The sequence below is a fragment of the Sceloporus undulatus genome, chromosome 5, assembly GCF_019175285.1.
Source record: "Sceloporus undulatus isolate JIND9_A2432 ecotype Alabama chromosome 5, SceUnd_v1.1, whole genome shotgun sequence".
Classification (NCBI taxonomy): domain Eukaryota; kingdom Metazoa; phylum Chordata; class Lepidosauria; order Squamata; family Phrynosomatidae; genus Sceloporus; species Sceloporus undulatus.
Genome location: NC_056526.1, coordinates 98,137,975 through 98,161,740, shown reverse-complemented (window position 1 = coordinate 98,161,740; position 23,766 = coordinate 98,137,975). Strand labels below are relative to the sequence as shown.

The 23,766-nt window shown below is 39.5% G+C and overlaps 2 protein-coding genes across 4 annotated transcripts in view; one reads left to right on the top strand and one right to left on the bottom strand.

Annotated features, from left to right (window-relative positions):
- TRMT44 (tRNA methyltransferase 44 homolog) overlaps positions 1–1,394 on the bottom strand; it is a 22,389-nt gene extending 20,995 nt beyond the window's left edge. The window contains exons 1-2 of the mRNA XM_042468191.1: positions 1,028–1,394; positions 153–270 (exon numbers count right to left, since the gene is read on the bottom strand). Coding sequence (XP_042324125.1) covers positions 153–270; positions 1,028–1,358 — 449 coding nt within the window. The 5' untranslated portion in view covers positions 1,359–1,394. The remainder of the gene's footprint in view (positions 1–152; positions 271–1,027) is intronic.
- A 65-nt stretch (positions 1,395–1,459) lies between these two features.
- The window catches only part of ACOX3 (acyl-CoA oxidase 3, pristanoyl), a 31,372-nt gene continuing 9,065 nt past the window's right edge, over positions 1,460–23,766 (top strand). The window contains exons 1-15 of one of the 3 annotated variants that reach the window (XM_042468189.1): positions 1,491–1,614; positions 3,973–4,090; positions 5,461–5,662; positions 7,122–7,355; positions 11,657–11,731; positions 12,875–12,964; positions 13,551–13,694; positions 14,704–14,792; positions 15,794–15,890; positions 16,105–16,287; positions 16,521–16,643; positions 17,326–17,446; positions 19,238–19,360; positions 21,660–21,773; positions 23,553–23,668. In XM_042468189.1, the coding sequence (XP_042324123.1) occupies positions 5,513–5,662; positions 7,122–7,355; positions 11,657–11,731; positions 12,875–12,964; positions 13,551–13,694; positions 14,704–14,792; positions 15,794–15,890; positions 16,105–16,287; positions 16,521–16,643; positions 17,326–17,446; positions 19,238–19,360; positions 21,660–21,773; positions 23,553–23,668 (1,659 nt within the window). In that variant the 5' untranslated portion in view covers positions 1,491–1,614; positions 3,973–4,090; positions 5,461–5,512. Of the gene's footprint in view, positions 1,615–3,972; positions 4,091–5,460; positions 5,663–7,121; positions 7,356–11,656; positions 11,732–12,874; positions 12,965–13,550; positions 13,695–14,703; positions 14,793–15,793; positions 15,891–16,104; positions 16,288–16,520; positions 16,644–17,325; positions 17,447–19,237; positions 19,361–21,659; positions 21,774–23,552; positions 23,669–23,766 lie in introns of all 3 variants that reach the window. The other 2 variants (XM_042468190.1, XM_042468188.1) reach the window with 2 other exon arrangements.

The following is a 23,766-nucleotide window of genomic DNA, read 5'->3' as shown; positions in this document are numbered from 1 at the left end:
CATCATTTAAATAGCATACCTCCAAAGAGACCAGAAGCAGCTTTATTTTGGCAGTCTGTAACAGGCCTAAGTAACCTGGAATCACAGAACTAATTTCACAGGATATGCACATCACAGGACAAAGAATAACAGCACATCTTTCCAACACTCACCACTCATTGTTTTTCATGTGCAGAAGTCGAATTTGATAAACATTGCACTTCTTGATCTTGCATTTGCCTTCAGGGGTTTGCTCCAACGGCAAAAAGGTTACAATTCCTTTAATGATATCTGCAAATATTTGCAAAGAGTATGATGTTATTTATGTACGTAAACTCTGGAACATCAGAATTTATATAACCCTAAATTCAAATCATTTAATCTACGTTATTCTTTCAATCTATATTATTTGTGCACAAGGAGTCCCACAGAGTCTGGAAACCATGCCTTATGAGGAGAGACTTGGGGAGCTGGGTATGTTTAGCCTAGAGAAGAAACGGTTAAGAGGTGATATGATAGCCCTCTTTGACTGAGAGTTCCTGCCATCCAGGAACTCTCAAACAGAGGCTGGATGGACATCTGTCAATGGGGATGCAGGAACTCTCAATCAAAGCATCCCCATTGACAGATGTCCATCCAGCCTCTGCTTAAAGACCTTCAAAGAAGAAGACTCCACTACACTCCCAGGAAGGAGTGTGTTCCACTGTCAAACAGCCCTTACTGTCAGGACGTTCCTCCTAATGTTGAGGCAGAATCTCTTTTCCTGGAGCTTGCATCCATTGCTCCAGGTCCTGTTCTCTGGAGCAGCAGAAAACAAGCTTGCTCCCTCCTCAGTATGACATCCCTTCAAATATTTAAACAGGGCTATCATATCACCTCTTAACCTTCTCTTCTCCAGGCTAAACATCCACACCTCCCTACGACATCCTCATAGGGCTTCATGGTTTCCAGACCCTTCCCCATTTCAGCCTCCCTCCTTTGGAGACATGGCTCCAGCTTCTCAGCATCCTCTTTGAACTGAGGGAGGGAGGCCCCACGCAAAAGTCACCTTTCACCACCAGCTCCCTGGCGGGCGAAGGAGGGCTAACTTTGGGCACCAGGGTGCGGAACACCACTTCCACTTCCCCTTCCTCGGGGCAGCCATCGAGAGCGAGAGCCTCCCAGGGGACCGAGGGGCGGAGGGCTCTCCAAGCCGTTTCCCAAAGCCCTCCGGCGGCGGCGGTTGAGGGGGCGACCCTCCTGGCTCCATCGAGTCTTGCCCCGCAGAGCCTCTTGTTGGCCACCTGGGGTTTCTCCAGCCAGACGCCCACCGCCTCCCAGAATCCTCCGGGAAGCAGTCTGTGAGGGTCCCTCACGGACGCCGTACCCAGCACCTCCATGGAGAAGGGAACGCAGAGGGGAGTCGCGGGGAAGTGACGTCACGGCGCTGCGGCCGCGCGGACAGGTGACGTCACCGCGCGCGCCCTGCTAGAGAGAGGACTAAGGGGCGGAGTGACGCAGTTCTAGGCGCGCCGCCGGGAGAGGGGCGGGGCTTAGTTGAATAATAACAGCAGTCATAGCAGCTCTCTCCCTTGAAAGCCCAGAGAAGCCAAGCAGAGAGGAGAAGGGCCTGCTATTGCTTACTCTGGTCACTAGGTAAAGAAATGCAAGGGTTTGGTAGAGGTTTAGCCTTGGATACAGTTGGAATGATATAATTTATTATTATTATTATTGTTATTATTATTGTTGTTGTTATTGTTGTTGACAACAAATGTTATTATCACAAGTTGTTACATTTGTATAGATACAAAACATTGCAACATCATAAGTTGATTCCATTGTCTATTTTGTTGTTGTTGTTGTTGTTGTTTACCATACTGTTTTCTCTAGCCTCCCTTCCCAGCTTCATAAGATTACTGCTTTGGGGTCATTAAAGCTCAAATTCTGCCTCTCTGTTCTTCTTATTCTCCTTAGAATAAGGAGTCCTCCCAGTATCTCAAAAGCTAAATATTAGCCATGCCTTCAGACTCCAGCTCTTACCAGAATCAATCTTCGTCTTATCATAATCGTTATAGCTTATTTATTTCTAATTCTGTATACCTTTTCAATCTTTGGGGGCCCATTTGTCTTTCCCCCGTTCGCTGTCCCATCCTTCAGTTAATTTCCCACTTAGCATTAATGCCATTCTGTCCGGTTGTATTCTCTGCAAACATTTCATGAGCCAATCATTTATGCTGGGAGCATTTTCATCTTTCCATTTCTGTGCGTAGATATAGGTCTGGCTGCTGTAGCAGGATATAAAATGAGTTTCATGTGTCTCCTTGCGTTTTTCCCTTCCACAATATTTAGTAAAACAAAGTTCCACTGAAAGTCTTAGAGAAGACACGCCACTAGGCCTTTGTAGCTCCTCCAGGGCGGTTCTATGGCTGGCATCCATAGTTTTTTGTGGTTTGGGGGGGTCTATTATGTGCCCATGTTCTAGAAGAGTTTCACCAGCATCTGTGACTAGCATCTTCAGAGAATGCTGGCATAGAAGAGAGCTGGGTGCGTATGTATACAGTACTGTGTGACCCTGGATAGGGAAGAGTGGAGCCCTGGTGGCGCAGTGGTTAAATGCCTGTACTGCAGCCATTCACTCAAAACCACAAGGTTGCGAGTTCAAGACCAGCAAAAGGGCCCAAGCTCGACTCAGGCTTGCATCCTTCCGAGGAGGGAGCTAAAATGAGTACCCAGACTGTTGGGGGCAAATTAGCTTACTTGCTAATTAGCTTACTTGCTGTTCACCGCTATGACCTTTGGAATAGTGGTACATAAATAAAACAAATTATTATTATTGTTGTTGTTGTTGTTGTTCTGTTGTTGATGGCAAGGCCTCAGGGTTGGAGGATATGTAAGGAGGATTCGTGTCTGCTTAATTAGTTATCATTCTATGCTGGGAAGACCCCTGATTCTGGTTGGTTTCTCATTTGCATTTGCTGGATCTTGATTTCACTACTGGCAGTCAAACTTTGGCCCATACAGACAGGCCAAAATAAAGCTGCTTAGGGTCACTTTGGAGGTATGCTGTTTAAATGATGCATGCATCCTTAGAGGCCAGAAGCCACACCACAGCCATGCTCCAGTCATAAGGACTAGAGCACAGCTTTGGCGCAGCTTCTGGCCTCTTAAGATGCATGTTTCATTTAAACCTCCTGTTACAGACTGCCAAAACAAAGCTGCTTTGGGTCTCTTTGGAGGTATGCTATTCAAATGATGCATGGGTCCTAAGAGTCCAGAGGTCGCGCCAAAGCCACACTCCATTCCTAAGCACTGCAGTGCAGCTTTGGTGCAGCTTCCGGATTCTTAGGATGCAGGCATCATTTAAACAGCATACCTCCAAAGAGACCCAAAGCAGCTTTATTTTGGTAGTCTGTAACAGGCCAAAGTGACCTGAAGCGGCTTTATTTTGGCCTGTCTGTATGGACCCTTTGTTTACTTTAAGGGTTTCTTCCTTCCTGTTGAAGTTGTCCAGGTATTTATGCATTTCAATGGCTTCCCAGCGTATTCTGACCTGGTAGGTGTTGGCATGGTCCAGAATTTCTGTATTTTCAAACAGCAAGTGAACTTGGACTTTGGTATTCCCTGGCATAAATAATCATTATCTAGATTATGCAGGGAGTTGAAAGTGTATCTGGAAAGAATGAACAGGGCTATCCAGTTTCTTCTTCCTCTGTCTAAGCAGCCATTCTAGCTTCTTTTTTTGGTGCATCCATGAAGAATTAGGTTATAAGATCTTACAAAACTACATCTTTTCTTAGATCTCTGCCTTAAGGGTGCTGGACAAATATTTAAAAAAGGACATTCTTATCTTATTTATTCATTGTAGTTATATCTTGCTTTTTTTCAAGAATGGGGGGATCAAGAGAACTCGTATTCTAATGTTATTTGCTTGAATAATACTAGTAACAAGACATAATTAAAATACAAAGCAATTAAATACTAAAACGATTAAAACTCTATTTTAAACTCATCTAGAGAGAGAGAGAGAGAAAGAGAGAGAATACCACACTGAGATGGTAAAACACAGTCACCAGCAAGTGGTCAGCTGCCAATACCCTATCTGAATAACAAGATCATTGCTTACTGACTGAAGGTAATTGTTGAGATAAAGGGAGTTTTGCAAGTGCTGAGGAAGGGCTTCCATTATGAGATAAATGGAGAAGGGCATAGTTCAGCAATGTACAATATTTTCAGGAAAAAAACCTGTAACGGCTGGGAAAGTCCTTTGCCTAAGATGTTAGGAGACCTATTGTCAGATAATGCTGAACCTGAAAGACCAGTAGGTAATATTTTCCTGTTTAATTTTCTTAATTCCATGAATCACATTACTCTTTGTCTGAGTTTTTCCTCACCCTTTTAATGTATTTTCCTCTCCTGGTATTCATATCAATGCTTGATTTCTGACCGAGGAGAAATAATCAGAGCACTTCTGAGATAATTATATAAGTCTAGAAATTTTAGTCAAAAAATTGACCCAAAAACCCAAGTTGACTTATCCATGGGTTGATGAAAATATTGCAGTTCTTACTTTAAAAAAGGGGGGGATCCATCCCTGGTGAAAGGCAAGAGTATAATCTGACCTGGAAATACTGACCCCTCTCTACTCTCTCATCCATCCAGTCTTTACTGTGAGCATAGACAGTTATGCTTTCCGGGATTTTGTAAGTTTTTTGGTAATGTTTTTCCTTTGCTTTTCCTTGAGATCCTCTGTTACATAGTCTTATGTTTTACCCTTGACTTATCCATGGGTCATATCAAAATGCATAATTTTGCTCCCAAAATCTGTGCTCGACTTATACATGAGGTTGACTTATAGTCAAGTATATACAGTGCTTCTAAGCATCAAAGTAGATCAGTATAATATATATCTTAGATACTCTTATCATCCATTGTTTTCAGTCAGACCCTGAAACTTAAAATGCCACCTTAAAGAATTACTGTAGAAACGTCACTATCAACCTGTGGTCTCAGTTCAGGTGCTTTGAGGACTAGCAGGAGTTCACAAAGGCATGGTTTTCCTATGTGTTCAGTGGCCATCATTTCCATTCAGAGAACCAGTTCACAAATTGCTCCTAACAAGTCAGGAAGGTTCTAGGAGCAAAATGTCCCTCCAGCCATGACTGGAGGGACATTTTGATCTGCTTTCTGGTTGATCTGGTTTCTCCCAGCAGTTTCAACCGACAGGAAGGAGCCGGGAGAAGCCTAGCTTTTTTCTGGCTTAGGCTGCATTCTCTCTGTGTTGGTGCACCTATTTCTCCCTGCCTTTAAGTGTAAGGATTGGATTAGGACAAAAGTTTTTCCCATTGACTAAGAGTAGTAAGTGAGAAACAAAAGGTAATGTTTGTTTAAAAATCTGTGGTTACCTCCTAGTATATGAATGATTGTTAATTGTGAACTGAAAGGATTATGTACTGGCTGTATTTTCTTCTGCTCATCAGAAGTGTTTGTGATATTTTTAAACAGCTTTAAAAAAATTGGGAGACGTTGCGTTGGAGGACAAGTATTCTGTGCCAAGATGCCATCTATCAGTAAGGCCAACTCTTGGAACACTTCACTGCTACCAGACCTACCCAAGGGACCACTCTGTGCTTACCGGAAAAAGGCATCCTTTAATTGGAAAGAGATGGCATTATTCATAGAGGGTGAAGATCTCGTCCATTTTAAGGTAAGGTTTAAAATATTATTTATTAAAGAGGTTTTGTATACTACTTAACACCCTATTAAAAGTTTGTTCTTTTTTTTTATGCCCACATCTTACCTGCTGCCAGGAAATCTGCCAGGAAATTTTAGTAGTTTTAAATTCAGCATAGGCAGAAATAACTCCATCCAGGTAGACCAAGTGATTCCTATGTACTGGGAATTTACACTGACAGACATGATAGTCAACAGTCCAAAACACAATGCAGAAATACAGTAATCCAGTTTGAGACCGCTTTAATTGCCGTGACTCCATGCTAGAGAATTCTGGGAACTGTAGTTTTGTGAGATATTTAGCTGCCTCTGTCAGAGAGCTCTAGGGACATAATAAACGACAATTCCCAGGATTCCCCTGCACTAAGCCAGGGCAGTTAAAGTGGTCTCAAACAGGATTATTTCTGCACTGTGTTTGGACCAATATTCTGCTTAGTTTTGACAATTTGCCATCCCAGTTGTAAAAATGACTGTGTATACTTGCCTTGCTTAATCACTGAGGGGTTGTTTTTAAAAAAGAAACATACATTATTTGAAAACATTACAGAAGATGTTCTGTTAAATATATTGGACACTTCACATGCAGCTATTAACATTTAGGTATTATCTTGAAGGAGAGCCTAAATGCCCCAAAGGGACCAGATCTTATCTGGTCTTGGAAGCTAAGCAGGGTCAGCTCTGTTTAGTAATTGGAAGGGAGACTGCAAAACAACAACAACCAGGTCCTGTAGGCAAAGTCACAGAATATTCTGTGATTAAGAAAACACTAGGTGACTTGAAGGTACATATACACACTAACTTGGAAACACATGATCCTGCCAGGTCTTGGATGGGGGACCATCATGGAATATAAGATGCTGTAGGCTATATTTCAGAGGAAGGAACTGGCAAAATCACTCTTAATATTTCTTGCCTATAAGATCAATAGGATCAAGTCAGGCAAGAGACTTGAAGGCACAAAGATACAGACACACCAGGATTTGGGACTCTACTGCTCCTCTTGTGTTTTTACTCTCTAGTGCCATCTGTCCTATTTTTACTTAAGGAAGAGCCTTCTCCCATATATCCCTCATCTATCTGAGGATGTGACCTTGTCCTGTGTTGTCATGTTTACCCAAATTAAATCAACTGGGCATGAAATTTAGACCATAAGTAATTTCATACAGTTATTGCTCACTGAAGCAAAATTTAATTGTGCTCTTACTTACACATATTGTTGTATTTTGTAATTTTAAGTGATTTTTTTATTTGATTTTATTTATATTTATTCACGAACCTTTAACTGATTTGAAATCTATCATTCTTATACTACTCTTGGGACATAAGGACATAATTAAGAATGTGTTAGTGCAGAAAATAATAAGTAATCTGCAGTTAAGTGGTGGCTTCAAGTGTATCTTGTTCAAGAATTCTCGTATTTTTCTTCCATAAAGAATAAAATATTCTCAGCTCTTGAAAATGATCCTCTCTTTGCTCATCGTGCTGGAGAAGAATTATCTCTCGAGAAGTATCGTGAGTTAACCTTCCTTCGCTCTAGAAGACTCTTTGAATATGATTTTCTAAGGCTTGAAGAGCTGATGGAGAAACCGTTAAAACTTGTGGCACTGATTACCTGCCTTGGAATGTATGATTGGTCCCTTGGGGCGAAATATTTGCTAAATACCCAGGTATGTGGAATAAAGATGAAAACTTTGTTATAGATATGCTTAAAGTTACATACTCAAGCCCATTAACAATGCATTTCATTTTAATTTTGAGAAACATTATTGGTAGCTATAAAAATCCTTCTCATCTGCCCATCTTCAGGGAAATTAAGTTGACAAATGCAGCAGAGGGCCTTTTCTGCAGTGGCACCATGTGTCCTTGGAAACTCATGTCTTCTTGTTGGGTTTTTAAAATGTCTTTTATTGGACTCTTAGAATCACTGAGTTGGAAGAGACCACAAGGGACATCCAGTCTAACCTCCTGCCATGCAGGAAAACTTAAAGCATATCCGACAGATGGCGATCCAGCCTCTGTTTAAAGGCCTCCAATGGGGGAGATTCCACCACCCTCTGAGGGATTGTGTTCCACTCTTGAATAGCCCTTACTGTCAGGAAGTTCCTCCTAATGTTGAGGTGGAATCTCTTTTCCTGGAGCTTGCATCCATTGCTCCGGGTCCTAGTCTCTGGAGCAGCAGAAAACAAGCTTGCTCCCTCCTCAACATGACATCCCTTCAAATATTTAAACAGGGCTATCATATCACTTCTTAACCTTCTCTTCTCCAGGCTAAACATCCCCAGCTCCCTAAGTCGTTCCTCATAGGGTTGGTTGCCAGACCCATCACCATTTTAGTCGCCCTTCTTTGGACATGCTCCAGTTTCTCCACATCCTTTTTGAATTGTGGTGCCCAGGTAGCAACATGGAGTTTCAAACTAACTGGACTGGTTGTTTGTTATTATTGCTGGTGCTTATTGATTTTGTTAATATTTGCTGTCTCAGGGTGGGAGCTTTTGCTATGGTCTAACATGATGTTAGCAATCAGAAATGGAAACGATATAAATGTTTTGTATGGCCCAAGCTTAAAGTGTTACTTTTTGAAAGTAGCTCATTACTTTTGAAAAGTAATTTGTTGGCCCACTTTTGGTTGTTAGTTAATGATGGTACAATGCATACTGAAGTTTGTTAGGTAGACCAAAGGGCCGGAGGAGCCCATGATCTGACCTGGGAGCAGGGGCTTCACTCATAAATGATAGTATGAGTCACTTCCGCTGTTCAGACTGTGAACCACTGGAGGATGAAAGGTCACTAGAGACAGAGCAACATTAACAGCAATAATTAGCAGCATCAGCCATCATCATCATCCCCACAGCAGCATAAGAGAAATCTTTGCAGACAGGAAGACACAAAGGAGGAAATTGAATCAAATGACTAAATAAATTCCAAATCCACCTATTTGCATGTATTAGGAAGTAGCAGTGATAAATATAATCCATGCACCAGTGTCTTTTGCAACTACACAATCTCTTTTAGGACAGAAAGTTCAGCTCCACAGGAGCAAAGCAAATCAGATGGTTAAAATTATGAGTACAAATTGTGGGAGTAGGGGGAAGCACACAAAATATTGATCTAAAGACATGTTCTCTTACTCTAGAACGAATCTGTACTTTGCTTTGGGAGCTGAAGCAGAAAAATAAATATCTTTTTAAAAAATAAATACCGTAGTAGTACTAATCACAGCAGCAAAATGAAAATGGTGATGATAATCATCTATACAACAACACATGAAAAATGTATCCGATAACAATCCTGTTGCATGTAGTAACAACAACACAGCAAGATCAAAAGTACCTAGTTTGAGCAGGGGATCTACACATACACTTATTTGAATGTATTTGTTAATTAAAATATATTTAATTAGTCTTGCCTGATATAGCTTTGTATTGAGGGGACAGCTATACCTTATCTCTTTTCCATAAACTTACACATAGACACTGTGTTCTCTCTCTCTCTCTCTCTTTCTCTTTCAGTCTCCATCTCTGTGTGTTTCTCTCGCCCATTCAGATATGAAACCGTAATGATGAGCAACAATCTATCATTATGTGGACATGTTTTGGCCTAGTCAAGGGGCTCCCTAGTGCTCCCAAGTGAAAGCAAATTCAGATGAAAATGTTATTGAAACTTACTCATTTGCAAGGCCTAAATTATTCTAGTCCAAACCACATCCAAAGCTTTAGCCTTTAGACATTCCAGACTTTTTATTTGTTAACTGTGTCCTACATGGTTGCCAGAGATAAAAGGTGTGAAAAGCATACCTTTTGTCCATGTTCCACATTGCTACACAATGTGCTACTGTCTAGTATTATATGTTAGCCATTGTGCTGTCTTGGCCTAAGAGTCTTTTGCTCTGTATATGCATTATTCTTGTGGTATGCTATGTTGTTAGATATTTTGGTACCTATATGTTTGTAATTTTCTGCCTGTTGTAATACTTCCCAGAGTATTTTTTGGTCTGTAACTATCCCCCCAGCTTTCCTACTTGGTGTAGATAAATCCATCTCCCCAATTTGGTGCTGAGCTATTATGGAATTTGCTTTGGTCAAGGCCAGGCCAAACCAGACCTCTTGATTACATGCTAGTGTCTAAAGCTCTGGATGTGGTTTGGGCGTTGCATCTTACAGTGATCTAGTGTCAGATATAGGACTGGGTTATCCCACTTCAGACTGAGTGGATGGGTAAGGTGTGATTGTGGTGGCGGCAGCATTATAACTTACCGCATGAGTTTTGGCCCTACATAAGAGGTAGGAGCCAGAAGACTCAGTTCAGCTGGTTGGAACCTAATAATCCTGGTCTGGACCTCTCACATAACACAAAAAACCCAAATGAACAAAGACACAAACAACAAAACTGCTATAACCATCGCTAAGGGAGAGCCCACCTGTGAGAAACGTGTTGGAGAATTTCTTTTTTCCTTGGGGAGATGTGTTGAAATGTTTTCACCAATATCTTAGCCCACAGGTGGGTTGGACAATTTGGAGAGCCTGTTTGTGCACAACTGCAAAAGATGTGGTACCCTGTAAGAATCCAGTGATTGAAAGTCACATGTGAACAGAATATATGCGACTTTCAATCACTGGATTTTTCAGTACAGACCCACTCTTTCTCTCTTAAATACAGGAATGTTATCTGAATTCTTAAATATATCTTTGCCACCAGGAGGCCAAAAATATCCTGATAGCTAAGTGTCTCAGAACTTTGTTCAGAGCTGAGAGATTATGCACCAGGTACCAGATTTCTGTATATAGCAGTGTATAAAGCTATCTCACCTGCCTAAGTCATTGTAAGGAGCCATTTTAGAGAGAAAGTCAGGATATCAGTCTAGTAATAATAAATATTTAAGTGCAGAAACAATTAGATTCTAATACCTTTGAGACCATTGAGTAAAAGTGGCTTCTCCTACATGAGTGTTCTTTATTGGCGCAGCTGCTCGGAAGTCAGGGGACAGGGCAGGACAGGCAAGGCAGATTGGGTGTGCAGAACACTTCTGATGGTAGAACCCTTTCATCATCCCCCAGATTCTAGTTTTATATTTAGATGAGTTTATAATTTAGGATGAGGTACTGGAAAACTGTAAGGTATCTGAAAATTGTAACAGTTACTTAGACCAGAGCTATTTCCTCTGAGAAGTGAGGGGAATGTATCTGAAAGAGTCTTCAGCATAGAGCAAGGAGATTTTCTCCCTTATTTACCGTATATACTCAACTATAAGTCGACCTCATGTATAAGTTGAGGTCAACTTTTGGGGGCAAAAGTATGGATTTTGGTATGCCCTGTGAATAAGTCAGGGGTCAAAATTCCTAAGGCAGCCGGGCTGTGGACAAGCTGCAGGGTGATCACTCGCCCCACCCAGCCTCTCCACAGCTGGGCTGAGCAATTGCCCAGCCCAGTGTCTCCAAAGCCAGGCTCTCTCCCTGGGGAAAAAGCCTGGCTAGGGAGAGGCTTCTGGGGGGTGCGATCACCCAGCCCAGCGTCTCCAAAGCCAGGCTATCTCCCTGGGAAAAATGCCCGGCGACTGAGAGGAATATATACGAGTATATTCGGTAACTAATTTGGGTGTGGGATGTTTTCTGTCCTCCTTTACATACTGTTCAGAGAAGAAACATAAGCAGGTGGTGGAGCATGAGGCAGGAAGGGGTCACCTTTAAATTTTCAGTGTTTGTTCAGTATGTAATAAACTGAGGTAGGGTGGAATGTAGGCCAGAACTATCTTCTTGTCACACTTATGTGAACTGTGCCACAGGATGCAACAAAACATTTCCTTCTGGGAAGGAGGGAGGGTACACTTATCTATTCACTTTAACTGGAACCAGTGATGTGCCTTTAAATCTCCTTGACCACATCATTATGACTTTTCTGTGCTTTCTAGCTCCATCCATTTTTCCACTGACTGTTACTCATTCACATCAAAACTTTGTTTTAACCTCTACAGGTGTTCAAAGGTGCAATTGAGAGTGCTGGCCATGGAAAACATGCTGAAGTCCTTCAACAAAATGGAAATATGGAGGTACTTCCTTAAAAGCTCCTTTTTACTAATCTTGCTCTTATGAATTACTACTTTGTGTCTACTATAAATTCATGTTGTGGCATAAAAGTAATGTTTAGACGAGCAGTACAGGCTGAGTCTTTCTTATTTGTAATGCATGGTGCCGGAAGTGTTTTGGAATTCAGAGTTGTTTGGATTTTGGAATATTTGCATCTACATAATGAGTGATCTTGGAGATGGGGCTAAAGTCTAAATATGAAAATCATTTTTGTTTCATTTACACCTTATACACATAGCTTGAAGGTAAATTTATACACATACGTATTTTAAAAAATTGTTCATGAAACAAAGTTTCTGTACACTGAACCATCAGAAAGCAAAGGTGTCACTGTCTCAGCCACCCATGTGGACAATTTTGGATTATTTTGCATTTCTGAATTACTGATAATGAGGACTCAACCTTAAATGTGGAGTTACTTCATTTTAAAGCTGTATTTAGCCTTTGTTAAGCTTCCTTGAGTCCCATGGTTAGGAAAAGGTGGAATAACAACAACAGCAACAATATTTAATTAGCTCTGTAGCTCTGATCTTACAGCTGAACAACTTTAAAAACACTAAAATGAGTCAAGTGTTCATACTGAGGAGTAAGGGTACGAACAATTGGATAGAAATGACTTTGGCTATTGATACTTTGACAAGAATCTGGGATTGTCTGTTATTGAAGTGATCTGCAATTAATTATTTTAAAGACTTAATCCTGAAAGTCCTGAGCTGGTCCTTTCTTTCTCCTTCCAGTTCCCAGGAATGGCATGTGGGGGTGAGAGTGGGCTGGGGACTTATCATTTGGGCAACATAGCTACAGGGTTCCATGTGGAAACTCACATAACCCATTGAATGAACATGTTTAGTCCTGGTTTGTGGTGCCAGCACAGAAATGCTTGCTGAGGTGTGACATTTCCCAAAGTGCAGCTAAGGAGTGACAAGTAACCTCTGCCAAGTTACAAAACCATATTTTAGTATTCATAAATAAGCAACTACAAGATTACAAGTTGGAGCCACAGTGCAGCTCTTGTAAAAGAGAGTGCTTATTATTTTAAAAAGCCTTTACATTACAGAGGTTCCAGTACCATATGAGTAATGCGATTTTTTGTATTTTGCTTGCAGAATTTTGGATGTTTTGCACTGACTGAACTCAGCCATGGCAGCAATACTAAGAATATGCGGACTACAGCTAGATATGATCCAACCACACAGGTACATAATTAACCAAAATTCAGCTGTTTAATATTTTTTCAGCAACATTTTATTAACAATTGTTGTTCATGCGCCAGGTTCTCTGAAATTTATGTATTACTTTCTTACAGTGAGGCTGGGTCCCTGATACAGGTGCCATTGCTTTGGTCCTTAGATAGTCAGGATTGGCTATGATGGTTCCTAAAATATATACAAATTAGTTGTGAGAATTCTAATACAAATATTTCCTACTTTGTTTTGTTTACCTGATACATTTTCAGTATAACAGCATTGTGCAGTGGTTTGAATGTTGGCCTGTGATTCCGGAGACCAGAGTTTGAACCCGAGCTTGGCCGTAGAAACCCACTAAGTGACCTTTGGCAAGTCACACTTCCTCAGCCTCAGAGGATGGCAATGGCAAATCCCCTTTAAAGACACTTGTCAAGAAAACCTCATGATAGGGTCAGTTTAGGGTTGCCATAAGTCATAAATGACTTGAAGACAACCAACAGTATCCAGACCATTGACAGACTCCTTCATCTTTGTCCTTTGAAACTGAATGTAAAATATCTTATAAGTAACATGTTTTCTCTTGTCAACTATGCAGGAATTCATTATTCACTCACCTGATTTTGAAGCTGCCAAATTTTGGGTTGGTAACATGGGGAAAAATGCAACACATGCAGTTGTGTTTGCACAGTTGTATACACCAGATGGACAGTGCCATGGATTACATTCCTTCATTGTACAGGTGAGAGTGGGCCAATGCCATTGGCTTTCTAGACTTTGGGGAAAGCAAATTTAGTTAAACTGGATTGCTTGTGACATTAGCCAATCAAGAATTTCATATTTGAATACCACACATTTTCCACAGTGATTAAAAGAAAATGTATCATTTACTTTTGCAAGAAACTACAGAAATGTTAATGTCTGCATTTCCTGTAATCTGTTTATGGAAGACTGTAGTCTTGCAGCAAATAGAAGAAGAGATCATTTCCTGATGCACAATTCAGTGCATTAGTGCAGAGGCAGAAGAGCTTAGCTTTTTAGTGACATGACTGTGCATTTGCTATACTGCAGTCTTTTCGCCTACAGTGAAGGGACAGGAATAACATATTGCCAAAGACTTAACTGCTCTAGGGATTAGGAGCTGAGGGAGAAGCTAGAGCTGCCTCACAAATGATTGTGTTTTCCCTTCTCCCTCAGCTCCTAACCCCTAGAGCAGTTAAGTCTTTGGCAATATATTATTCCTGTTCCTTCGCTGTAGGGAAAAAGACCGCTGTATAGCAATTGCACAGTCATGTCACTAAAAAGCTAAGCTCTTCCACTATGACCATGTCCAGGCAAACATGTTGCTATCTGATGCAAAAGATCTGAATTTGTCTTTGCCCTGCACTATCCAGGCAGTAAATAACATATAATTTAGTGCAATGCTAGATCCATTTAGACATGAGATACCACTGTGGAATCATGATAAAAGCCAGTCCCTATCTGTATAGCTACACCACTAGTCCTGCTCTGATATCTTTATCTTGGTTATGCTAGACTGTGATAGTCATGTAAGAATATATAAGGCTGGCTTTTATAAATTTGATTTACCAATTTGTGATATGCCTTATAATAACCTATAAAAATAATTACATAAACATATGCAGAATTAATACATTCTGAACCCGAACAAACGGATAGTCCAGATTTAAAAAAAATGTTTCATAGAATTGAAACTTTTGATGGACATATAATGAAAGCTTTTGTTACAGATTCGTGATCCAAAAACACTTCTTCCTATGCCCGGGGTACTGGTGGGTGATATAGGCAGGAAACTTGGACAGAATGGTTTAGATAATGGGTAAGTGTATCCTAGACTACTTCACTTCAACTTAAGCCCTCAAAATAATATCCAGAAGTTATGAGTAATATGTTTTAACACCTAGAACAAAAGCCCTTTACTATGTACCATAAAAAGGAAAATAACTTTCATGCTCAGAATCACAAAATGGTTGGTAGTCATTAGGCCAATAATACTGGTTCATTCTATTGTACAGTATTTGAAAGAAAAAAGGCACAAAATAGAGATCATAGAATCATAGAGTTGGAAGAGACCACAAAGGCCATCGAGTCCAACTCCCTGCCATTTGGGAAATCACAATCAAAGTATCCCTGACAGATGGCCATCCAGACTTGTTTAAAAACTAAAATCTGGAGCAGATGTAGAGAAAAATATCCCCAATCAAGTTGCCAATCACAGAGACAGCTAAAACAACCTTCTGGGAGCTTAATCAAGAACAAGGCAGAAGCATTTCCTTCAAAAGCAGTAAGTTCCAATATTAATACCAGTCTTCTACAAATCGAAAAAATACTTAAAAGAGATTGTTTATATGTTTAAGAGCTTGTGCACAAGTGTGCATATTCAGAGTAATCTTCTCTGCGGTATTCATTTATGGAACATTGACATAATAATGATGGATATACCTTGGGGTTGCCATAAGTCAGAAACAACTTGAAAGCACACAACAACAATGATTCGAATTTACTGGATGTCTTTTTGGCATTTTCATAAGAGTACATTACCAGCAAGTATCCAGCTGGTGGCAGAGTTGTATTTACCTTGCGCCTTGTCATTGCTGCCTATGGACTTTGAATTGTAGAGCAGCTCTTAATTGCAAGGATTCCTTATTTTACAATAACAAAAAGGGCTGAATGGGAAAGGCATCCATGCATTTAATGTCCCACCTGTTTTGGCTCTAAGAAACTGTAATGCCTGTGTGACTGTACATCTTTATTCCACCTTTGCTTTAAATAGTGCATCTGATCATTGGGTATTAGCCTTGAATTGTTTTTAATTAACAGGTTTGCCATGTTTCACCATGTGAGGATACCCAAGGAGAACTTACTGAACCAAACTGGAGATGTCACAGCTGCGGGGGCATATACAAGTACTTTCAAGGTACTTAATTTCTGTTCACTTTGGATTACTTTTCATCACTGATCCTTTCACTTCTTCAGGCTGTACTCTCAAGATGAACTCCCTTCAAAGTTTATTACATACTATGAAGATTAAAAACCTAAAACTATTCCTTTTGAATGTCAATAGCTGCTGCACTGGCAGGAAGTTGTTGTTGCTATAACATGCCTTTATGAGTCATGTCCTATTTCTCCAGGATCGCAAGCAACGTTTAGGAGCTTCTCTTGGTGGTTTGTCCAATGGAAGAGTGATGATTATATCCATGTCTGTGGTCAATTTAAAGCTTGCCATATCAATAGCTATTCGCTTCTCAGCTACCCGGCGACAGTTTGGACCAACAGATGATGAAGAAATCCCAGTTCTTGAGTATCAAATGCAGGTAAAAATGCATTACTTTATTAAAATCTGAAGTAAAGGCTACCATCTCGGGAAAGTAATTGCATATAGAATCTAAATTAAAACAATAGGCTTATGTCAGTGTTTTGTCCCTCCTATTTCCTTTCATTGTAGCTTCACTTTCTCCTTGAATGTCTCCTTGAATTTGTATGAAAAGTTTTTTAACTATTGTGCATATCCCAGTTTTCCTTGATGCAGATTTTATTTTTATTTCAGCAATGGCGTTTGCTTCCTTATTTAGCAGCAGCTTATGTCTTAGATTATTTTGCTAAGACATTGTTCATTAACTCCATGGAATTCCACATAGGCCTCCTCATGAAGGACAAGAGTCCACAACAGGTGAGAGGACCACCATTGATTCTTTGTCATAAGCCATATTTTGAAGCATGATTTGCCTTCCTTGGACGAGCAGGAATCAGGAATAACCAATGTGTATTCTTCAGCACGCTATCTATATTGGGGTTCCCCTAAAAAAAATTTCGTCCACAACTTCACAGTAGCATGCCCCTCATTTCATGAGAAGGAAGCAGTGACTATATTCCCAGCTGTGGGAAAATACACTACACTGTTAGCTGCCTTAGACTGAAGTAAAACAATTCTGCACAAAAATAATAAATGTAAACAATAAACTATATAATTTCTACAGTACTTAGAAATATGGCTGGTTTGCTCTAATGTCTCCTTGATTACAATATACTTACTCTGTTTCAATTGTGGTTTATTCCATTCATTTATTATTTATCTGTTCTAAACTTTCTTCAGAACATCTTTGACCAAAAAAAATTAATCTTCTTTTTCTTTTCATTACTGGTTTATGATTTTTTCTTTTCTTTGCCACACTCCACCAAACCAAAGAATTTTATGTTGTTTGATTTACTACTATCCTATTATCTCTTAGATTGTACACCATAGGCAGGCTTTCTCTTATATACTTATTGTTTTATGTACAGTGCTGTGCAAATCTACAGTGCTATATAAATAAATAAATAATAATAATTACTGATCACTCCTTTTCTACAAGATGGAACTTGGAAAGGAGATACATGCCTTATGTACTTCAGGCAAACCATTGGCTTCCTGGCTTGCTCAACGAGGAACTCAAGAATGTCGAGAAGCTTGTGGAGGACATGGCTATCTGGCCAGTAAGTTAATTACTTTGTCATCTCTATACTTAAATTAGAATACAAACTCTGTCTAGTTCTACCAGTACTACAATTGTTTTGTTTTGCAGATATTACAGAGGTTTTTGGCCTACTTGTTTCCTTCCTAATTTCAACTGAGAAACCTGAAGATCTCTTAAATTCATAATTTGAGACTCTTTCCTAGGTCCCCTCACCAGCAGAAATTAGGAAGTTGATGGCCAAGGAAAGGGCCTTCTTGATTAAGATTCAAGTAGTACCAGATTTAATTACATTTAGCACTAGGAAGGTAACCCGGAATCTTTTGGATGTTTAATTCTGCTTAAATATTGTTGACTTATTATTTTTATCTGGTAATATTGTTTTATCTGTGTGCTTTTAAAAACCTGCTCTTGTTTTGTACTGCGTTGCTTTAACTCTTCTGTCTTTCTTTAAGCCCTTTCAACACCCTTAAAACTGAAAGGCAAAATTAAATAAACTGAAGTTCCCTGACAGTTTTTGCATGCCTACCAAAAAGCCTGGACCAGGTGTTCTGAAGCATACCAGTCATAGGATAAGGGGGGGATATACTCTTATGAATTGGAAGTTAATTAAAGGGTAGGGGATCCAATACTAAGACTAAATCCAGTAGTCAGAGTTCTCGCGACTTTTTAACTTCGCTGTAAATGACCTGGAGTTAAGGACAAGTAGTAAGGTGCCTAAATTTGCCCATGAATAATTTAGAGTGCTTAGAATGAAAACAGATTGTAAAGGGTTCTGATTTGTGTGTTATAATTGGCATCAAAATGCCAGAAACAATTCAGATCTAACAAGTGTAAAGTAATGCATATAGGGGCAAATTATCCCAGCTTCACCTATAGAGAGATATGATCTGAGTTGGCAGTGGCTGGCTGAAAGAGAGATCTCGGATTTGGGATAGATAGCTCAGTGAGCATGCCAACCCGGTATGTTGTGGCTGTTAAAAGTGTGGTATGGGGAGGGGGGATTCCATGTTGGACATAATCAGAAAAGGAACTGAAAGCAAAACTGCCATCGTTTTACACAATCTACAGTATGCTGTAGCCAGACGGAACACTGTGTATAATTAGCTTACTTGCTGTTCACTGCTATGATCTTTGGAATAGCGGTATATAAATAAAACAAATTATTATTATCATTATTATTATTATTATTATAGGTCTAGTCACTACAGTTCAAAAATAAAAGATACTGGAGAGCTGGAAAAGGGACAAACCAGATGATCAAGGGTCTGGAGTATAATGATAGATGCCAATATGGATGGTATAAAAAGGGGATTAGAGAAATTCATATCTCCCACTCATGATGAGTTTTTAATCATCCCTAGTAACAGAAGCATTATGTAAATCAGGTGCTTTTGCCCTCATGTCCTGCTTGCAGGCTTCACACAGGCAATAGGGAAGCCATTGAGTGTAAGATATATCTTTGGTCTGATCCAGCATGACTTTTCTTATGTTTTTACATCTGCAATTTAGTAGCATTGTGCAATGTAAGTCCTACACATGACCCCAATTGAGATCATCAATCCTACATGGCAGGGGTGGGCAAAATGCAGCCCTTCAGATGTTATTGGACTGTATCTATCAGCTTTCTAATCATTGTCTGTGCTGGGTGGAGCTGAAAGGAGTTACAGCCGAACAACATCTGTATTTGTCACACTTTGCCCACCAAAAGGTTAATTCCCATAATTTTTCTCGTAATTCTTTTGATCACAAAGACAGTTCAGACACCAAGCCCCTTCATATTGTATTTGTTTGTTTGTTTTTGTTTTTTAAGTGAATCGTCTGGGTGATATCCGTAATGACAACGACCCAAACTGCACATATGAAGGTGACAACAATGTTCTTCTACAGCAAACTAGCAACTACTTAATAGGCTGGATAAATGGAAGACAACAAGGTTAGTGTGCAGAGCATGATGTCTGGTTAAACCAACAGTAGATGCAAAGTAAGATTTTTCAGCAGATGCAGCTTCATATCTGTGGATCTACCTGGAATGTGTGTTAACAATGTTATTAAGTATTAACATCATAACACCTCTGTGATATATTGTATTGAACTGCAATGTTAAAGTTTATCAACAAACTAAGAATGCATCTACACTATAGAAATAATGCAGTTTGAAACCCCTTTAAATGCTGTAACTGCATACTATGGAATCCTGGGATTTGTAATTTTACAAGGTTTTCTTTGCCAAAGAGTGCCGTGTCTCACAAAACTACAAATCCTAGAATTCTATAAGGTGGGGCCATAGAGTTAACTTCATTATTCTACATTGCGAATGTAGCCTCAGTCAGAATGCACCTTTCCTCTTCAGTGATTCTACTAAAATGCTGATTAGCACTCAGGCATTATGTCGTTGACAATTCTTTGTGCTGTTTTGGATCACAATGATTTTCATTCCTTTATGTGACTTTCTTAGACACAGCACATGGATAATATGGTCCCATCAATAGCAGATTTGTCCAGATGAGAAAAGCCTACCAATAAGGAACTGATACGTTTTAGTCTTTTCCTGTAATATGTGTGTTTTGGACATTAATATGTTTTCAGCCAGTTCTATCTGGGAACTTGCTCTTGTTCGTTTCTTTATTTAAAGCAGGACTGGGCGAAATGTGATTCTCCAGCATGACCACATCTGGAAAGCTACATTTGGTCACCCCAGTATTTTCTGCTATATTTTGATGCTCTTTATGGCTTACAAAGATCCCTAAGACAATCCCTGCTCTTAAGCTTACATTTTAATAGGCACTGTGTAAAAGGGGGAAAGGATTGGGAGGGAGGAAGAAGCAAACTTGGCCACTGACTGTTAAGTTATTGTCATGACCAACTGGAACAGAAATAGTTGAAGGAGGGGAGCCAAAAATGGTTGGTGTCTCAGCATGGCCTGGCTTCCTTTAGAATGGCCATTAGTAGATGCTAGTCAATGAAACAAGGAGCCCAATAGAGCTGGTTTCTATGGAGAGTGGATGGTGTTAATGCAGCCTGCTGGAATGCCTGGTTTTGGCTGGCAGTGGAGAGAGAGGAAACACCTAATGGCTTCTCAGCAGAACTGATACACTCCCCTTTCCTACTTCCACCACAGCCTGATGGAATAGCTGCTGCCAGTTTGTTTAGAGTGAAGGAATCTGCCTTACAATTGCATATTTGGATTTTTAACAATCATGCACTTGTATTCACTCCTACATTTTGGAATAGGCACATTGGATTTTTTTTTACAGGCACAATACATAATATACATGCCAGAAATATAATTAGCCCTTAAATGCATCAGCAAAAATACATCTGGAAATAGGTATGTTGCCTACAAGTATGAAAAGCATGGTTTTAACTCAGGTTGTTATGGGTGCAAATTAAATAGTTATGACTGTTGGGTAAGGATGCCAGCTGGCGCTATTTAGAAGCTACAGACATTGTTTTATTCTGCTTCAGTATGTTCCCAAATAGTTAAGCTCAAATTCCTTAACCTATTAAATTCATTTACAGGGCAATCATATCACAGAACTTGGGTTAGAGCACCTGAAATATCCAACATTCTGCTAGGCCCCTACTAATAGGAGAGAATGAAGGAGAACCGGGATTCCCAGCCCTTTCACAAGTTTTTTTTTCCTGTTGTTAATTATTATTGTCCTCCCATTGTCTGCTTGCAATAGGAGGAAATTTTTTTATGTCAACCCTATAGCTGATGCAATGTCCTTGTTCTCCCAGCCCCATGTTTGAGGTACGAAAACTCCCCTCCTCTTCCCAGACCACATACTGTATCCTTCTCCTTCAATGTTGGAACTCTGGACATCAGAGGACTGGGGTTTATGGTATTTGCACTGGGGGGAGTGAAAGAGAATTTCAAATCAACTCTCTGACCTTTAAGGTGGCAATCTAATGTGTTGTCTCGTTCCCTGCTATGTCTTGTAAACTAAGGGAATGCACAGTGATTCATTGCTTACAAAATCCATGTCGAACTTTTAAAGACTTATAGAGTTGAAAGAGTAAATTCTAAAATAGTGAGGTAAAGATGTATTTAGATGAATTCTTGCCTGGGGCTGCAAAAAATGGGGAAAGGGTCTTAATCAGAACAGATTACTCAGAATGAATGCACAGATGAGCAGATTTTTACCTTTCATTGATTTTCAAAGCCTTTAGTGCATAGATGTTAATGTACTTTGACTTGGCATTTAGATTTGGTATTGTTGGCATTTTAGACAAAGGATCTATTACAACACCACTGGGATCAGTAAATTTTTTGGAAGACTATGACCATATTCTTTGTCAGAAATTCATAGTGTCAGATGTTGAAGACTGCTTGGATTCTTCAGGTAACTATATTAACGTTAATATAGTTTGTGCTTGTCACATGTTACAACAGTTTTAAGTGTGGCCCCATTTCCCCTAAATCATCTTGATTTAGGACTTGAATTTAGCAGTACTGTGTTGGAAAGAAGTTGTCCAAATGTCCTCTCCCCTTGAGTCATTCACATACACACCATCATTAAATTGTGCTGGAGGAAGGGAATGCTGGTATGGTTAATTGATATTAAGGCAGTGCTACATGCTATTTGCCTACAGTGGACTCAGGCAAAATATGCCTGAGATGAGCAGCTGCCCTATCTGTAGTTTCGAAGAATCTGTAGTTTCAAACTGTGGTTATGTAGCATCTCTTGCTCAGTTGAAGTGAAGGAAGGATTGGGGTTTGTTACTGCAGTTTCAATCCCCATTAATTAATCTTCAGAAAATCTTATTTCTAGTTGTCATTCATGAGGAGTGTTTCAGCAGTAGAGTACTCTTTGCCTGAAAGGAGTTGTGCGTTATGCACAAAAGTAGGACAGTCCTCAGATCAGACCTAATCTGACCTTTCTGCCAAAGGTTAATTCTATCACACATCCCAAGAGGTAAAATTCTTGCTATCCTCATCTAGATATGCCAGGGAGGAGTAGTCGTATTCTCAGGGTAAATTGGCAGAAGCTTTTATTTATTTATTTATTTATTTATTTATAAAGCGCTGTAGGTTTACACACAGCACTGTACATACAATTAAAATAAAATAAAATAAAGACCTGCCAATAGCGCACATTCTACAAAGAACAATGGAGTTTAATACATATATTAAATTAGAAGCATTAAAATAAACAACACAGATTAAAACAATCATGTAAGACCTGGGAATGCTTCCCCAAACAGGATTCTCTTCAGTTCAGCTTTGAAGCTGGTTAACAAAGTAATGAACCGTGCTTGTGATTATGATTAAGATCATAATGGAATTGCTTAACACATATCCCATCTCTGCTTTCTTCTATCTATCCAGTGGAAGCCACTTTGTTTAGCTGGAGAATGATATTTGGTTCAGCATGAATGAAACCCATTCATTCTGATATCATGTGTTTGTTTGTTTAGATGGAGAATGATATTTGGTTCAGCATGAATTAAACCCATTCATTCTGATATCATGTGTTTGTTAAATCTTGATTACTGATTTCCAGCTCTTCTCAGATGTTGGTAATGTGGCAGATCCAGCAGATACTGTGAGAATGGGAAAGCCCTGGTACCTGAGCTATAAAATCACCACGGACGAAAAAAGAATACATAGACCATGCTGTTTTGAGAACTCCAAATCCTTTAACTATGGTTTGTCCTTCTCTCAGCAAGTAGAATTAAGAAAAGAAGTAATTGTGTGCACTGTAAAGAGACAGATGTTGATGTGGTGGTAAAGGTATACCATATTCCCCCTAGAACAAATGTGGTTTCCACATTTTCATGAATTAGTTCACCAAATGGACAAGCACAGTCTGGTGTGTTGTGACTGAGTAATAAATTAAAAAGCATATGTTCTTCACCCATAAAATAGTACTTAGCATGATGCCAAATTATTCCTGCCAAATCATCTCTTTATTTGAGTTACAAATACAAATATTCAAAACAGGGCACAGCTCGTTATGGGGGAAAAAAATACTTGACTTAATTTTCAGGTTATTTTTAAGCTCTGTTTCTATAGCGCACACAGGACATATACAGGAATTGCCAGAGTAGCTTGCTACCTAATTTATTATGAATTTTATTCTCCTGTATGAAAATATTAAGCATTCTTTTAATTATTCCAGTACCTTTAAGAGCATACAAGTGGCTTGTTTGTTACTTGCTCCGAGAGTGTGTCCAAAAACTAAGAAACCAGGAAAAATCTGGTTATTCTGAATTTGAAGCAAGGAACAACAGCCAGGTAAACAAAATTTATAATTCCGTGTTATTTTGATTCTGAGTATTTTCATACACATTGCCAGCATATCTTTTTTAGCTACTTCTTGCTTCCATTTGTTC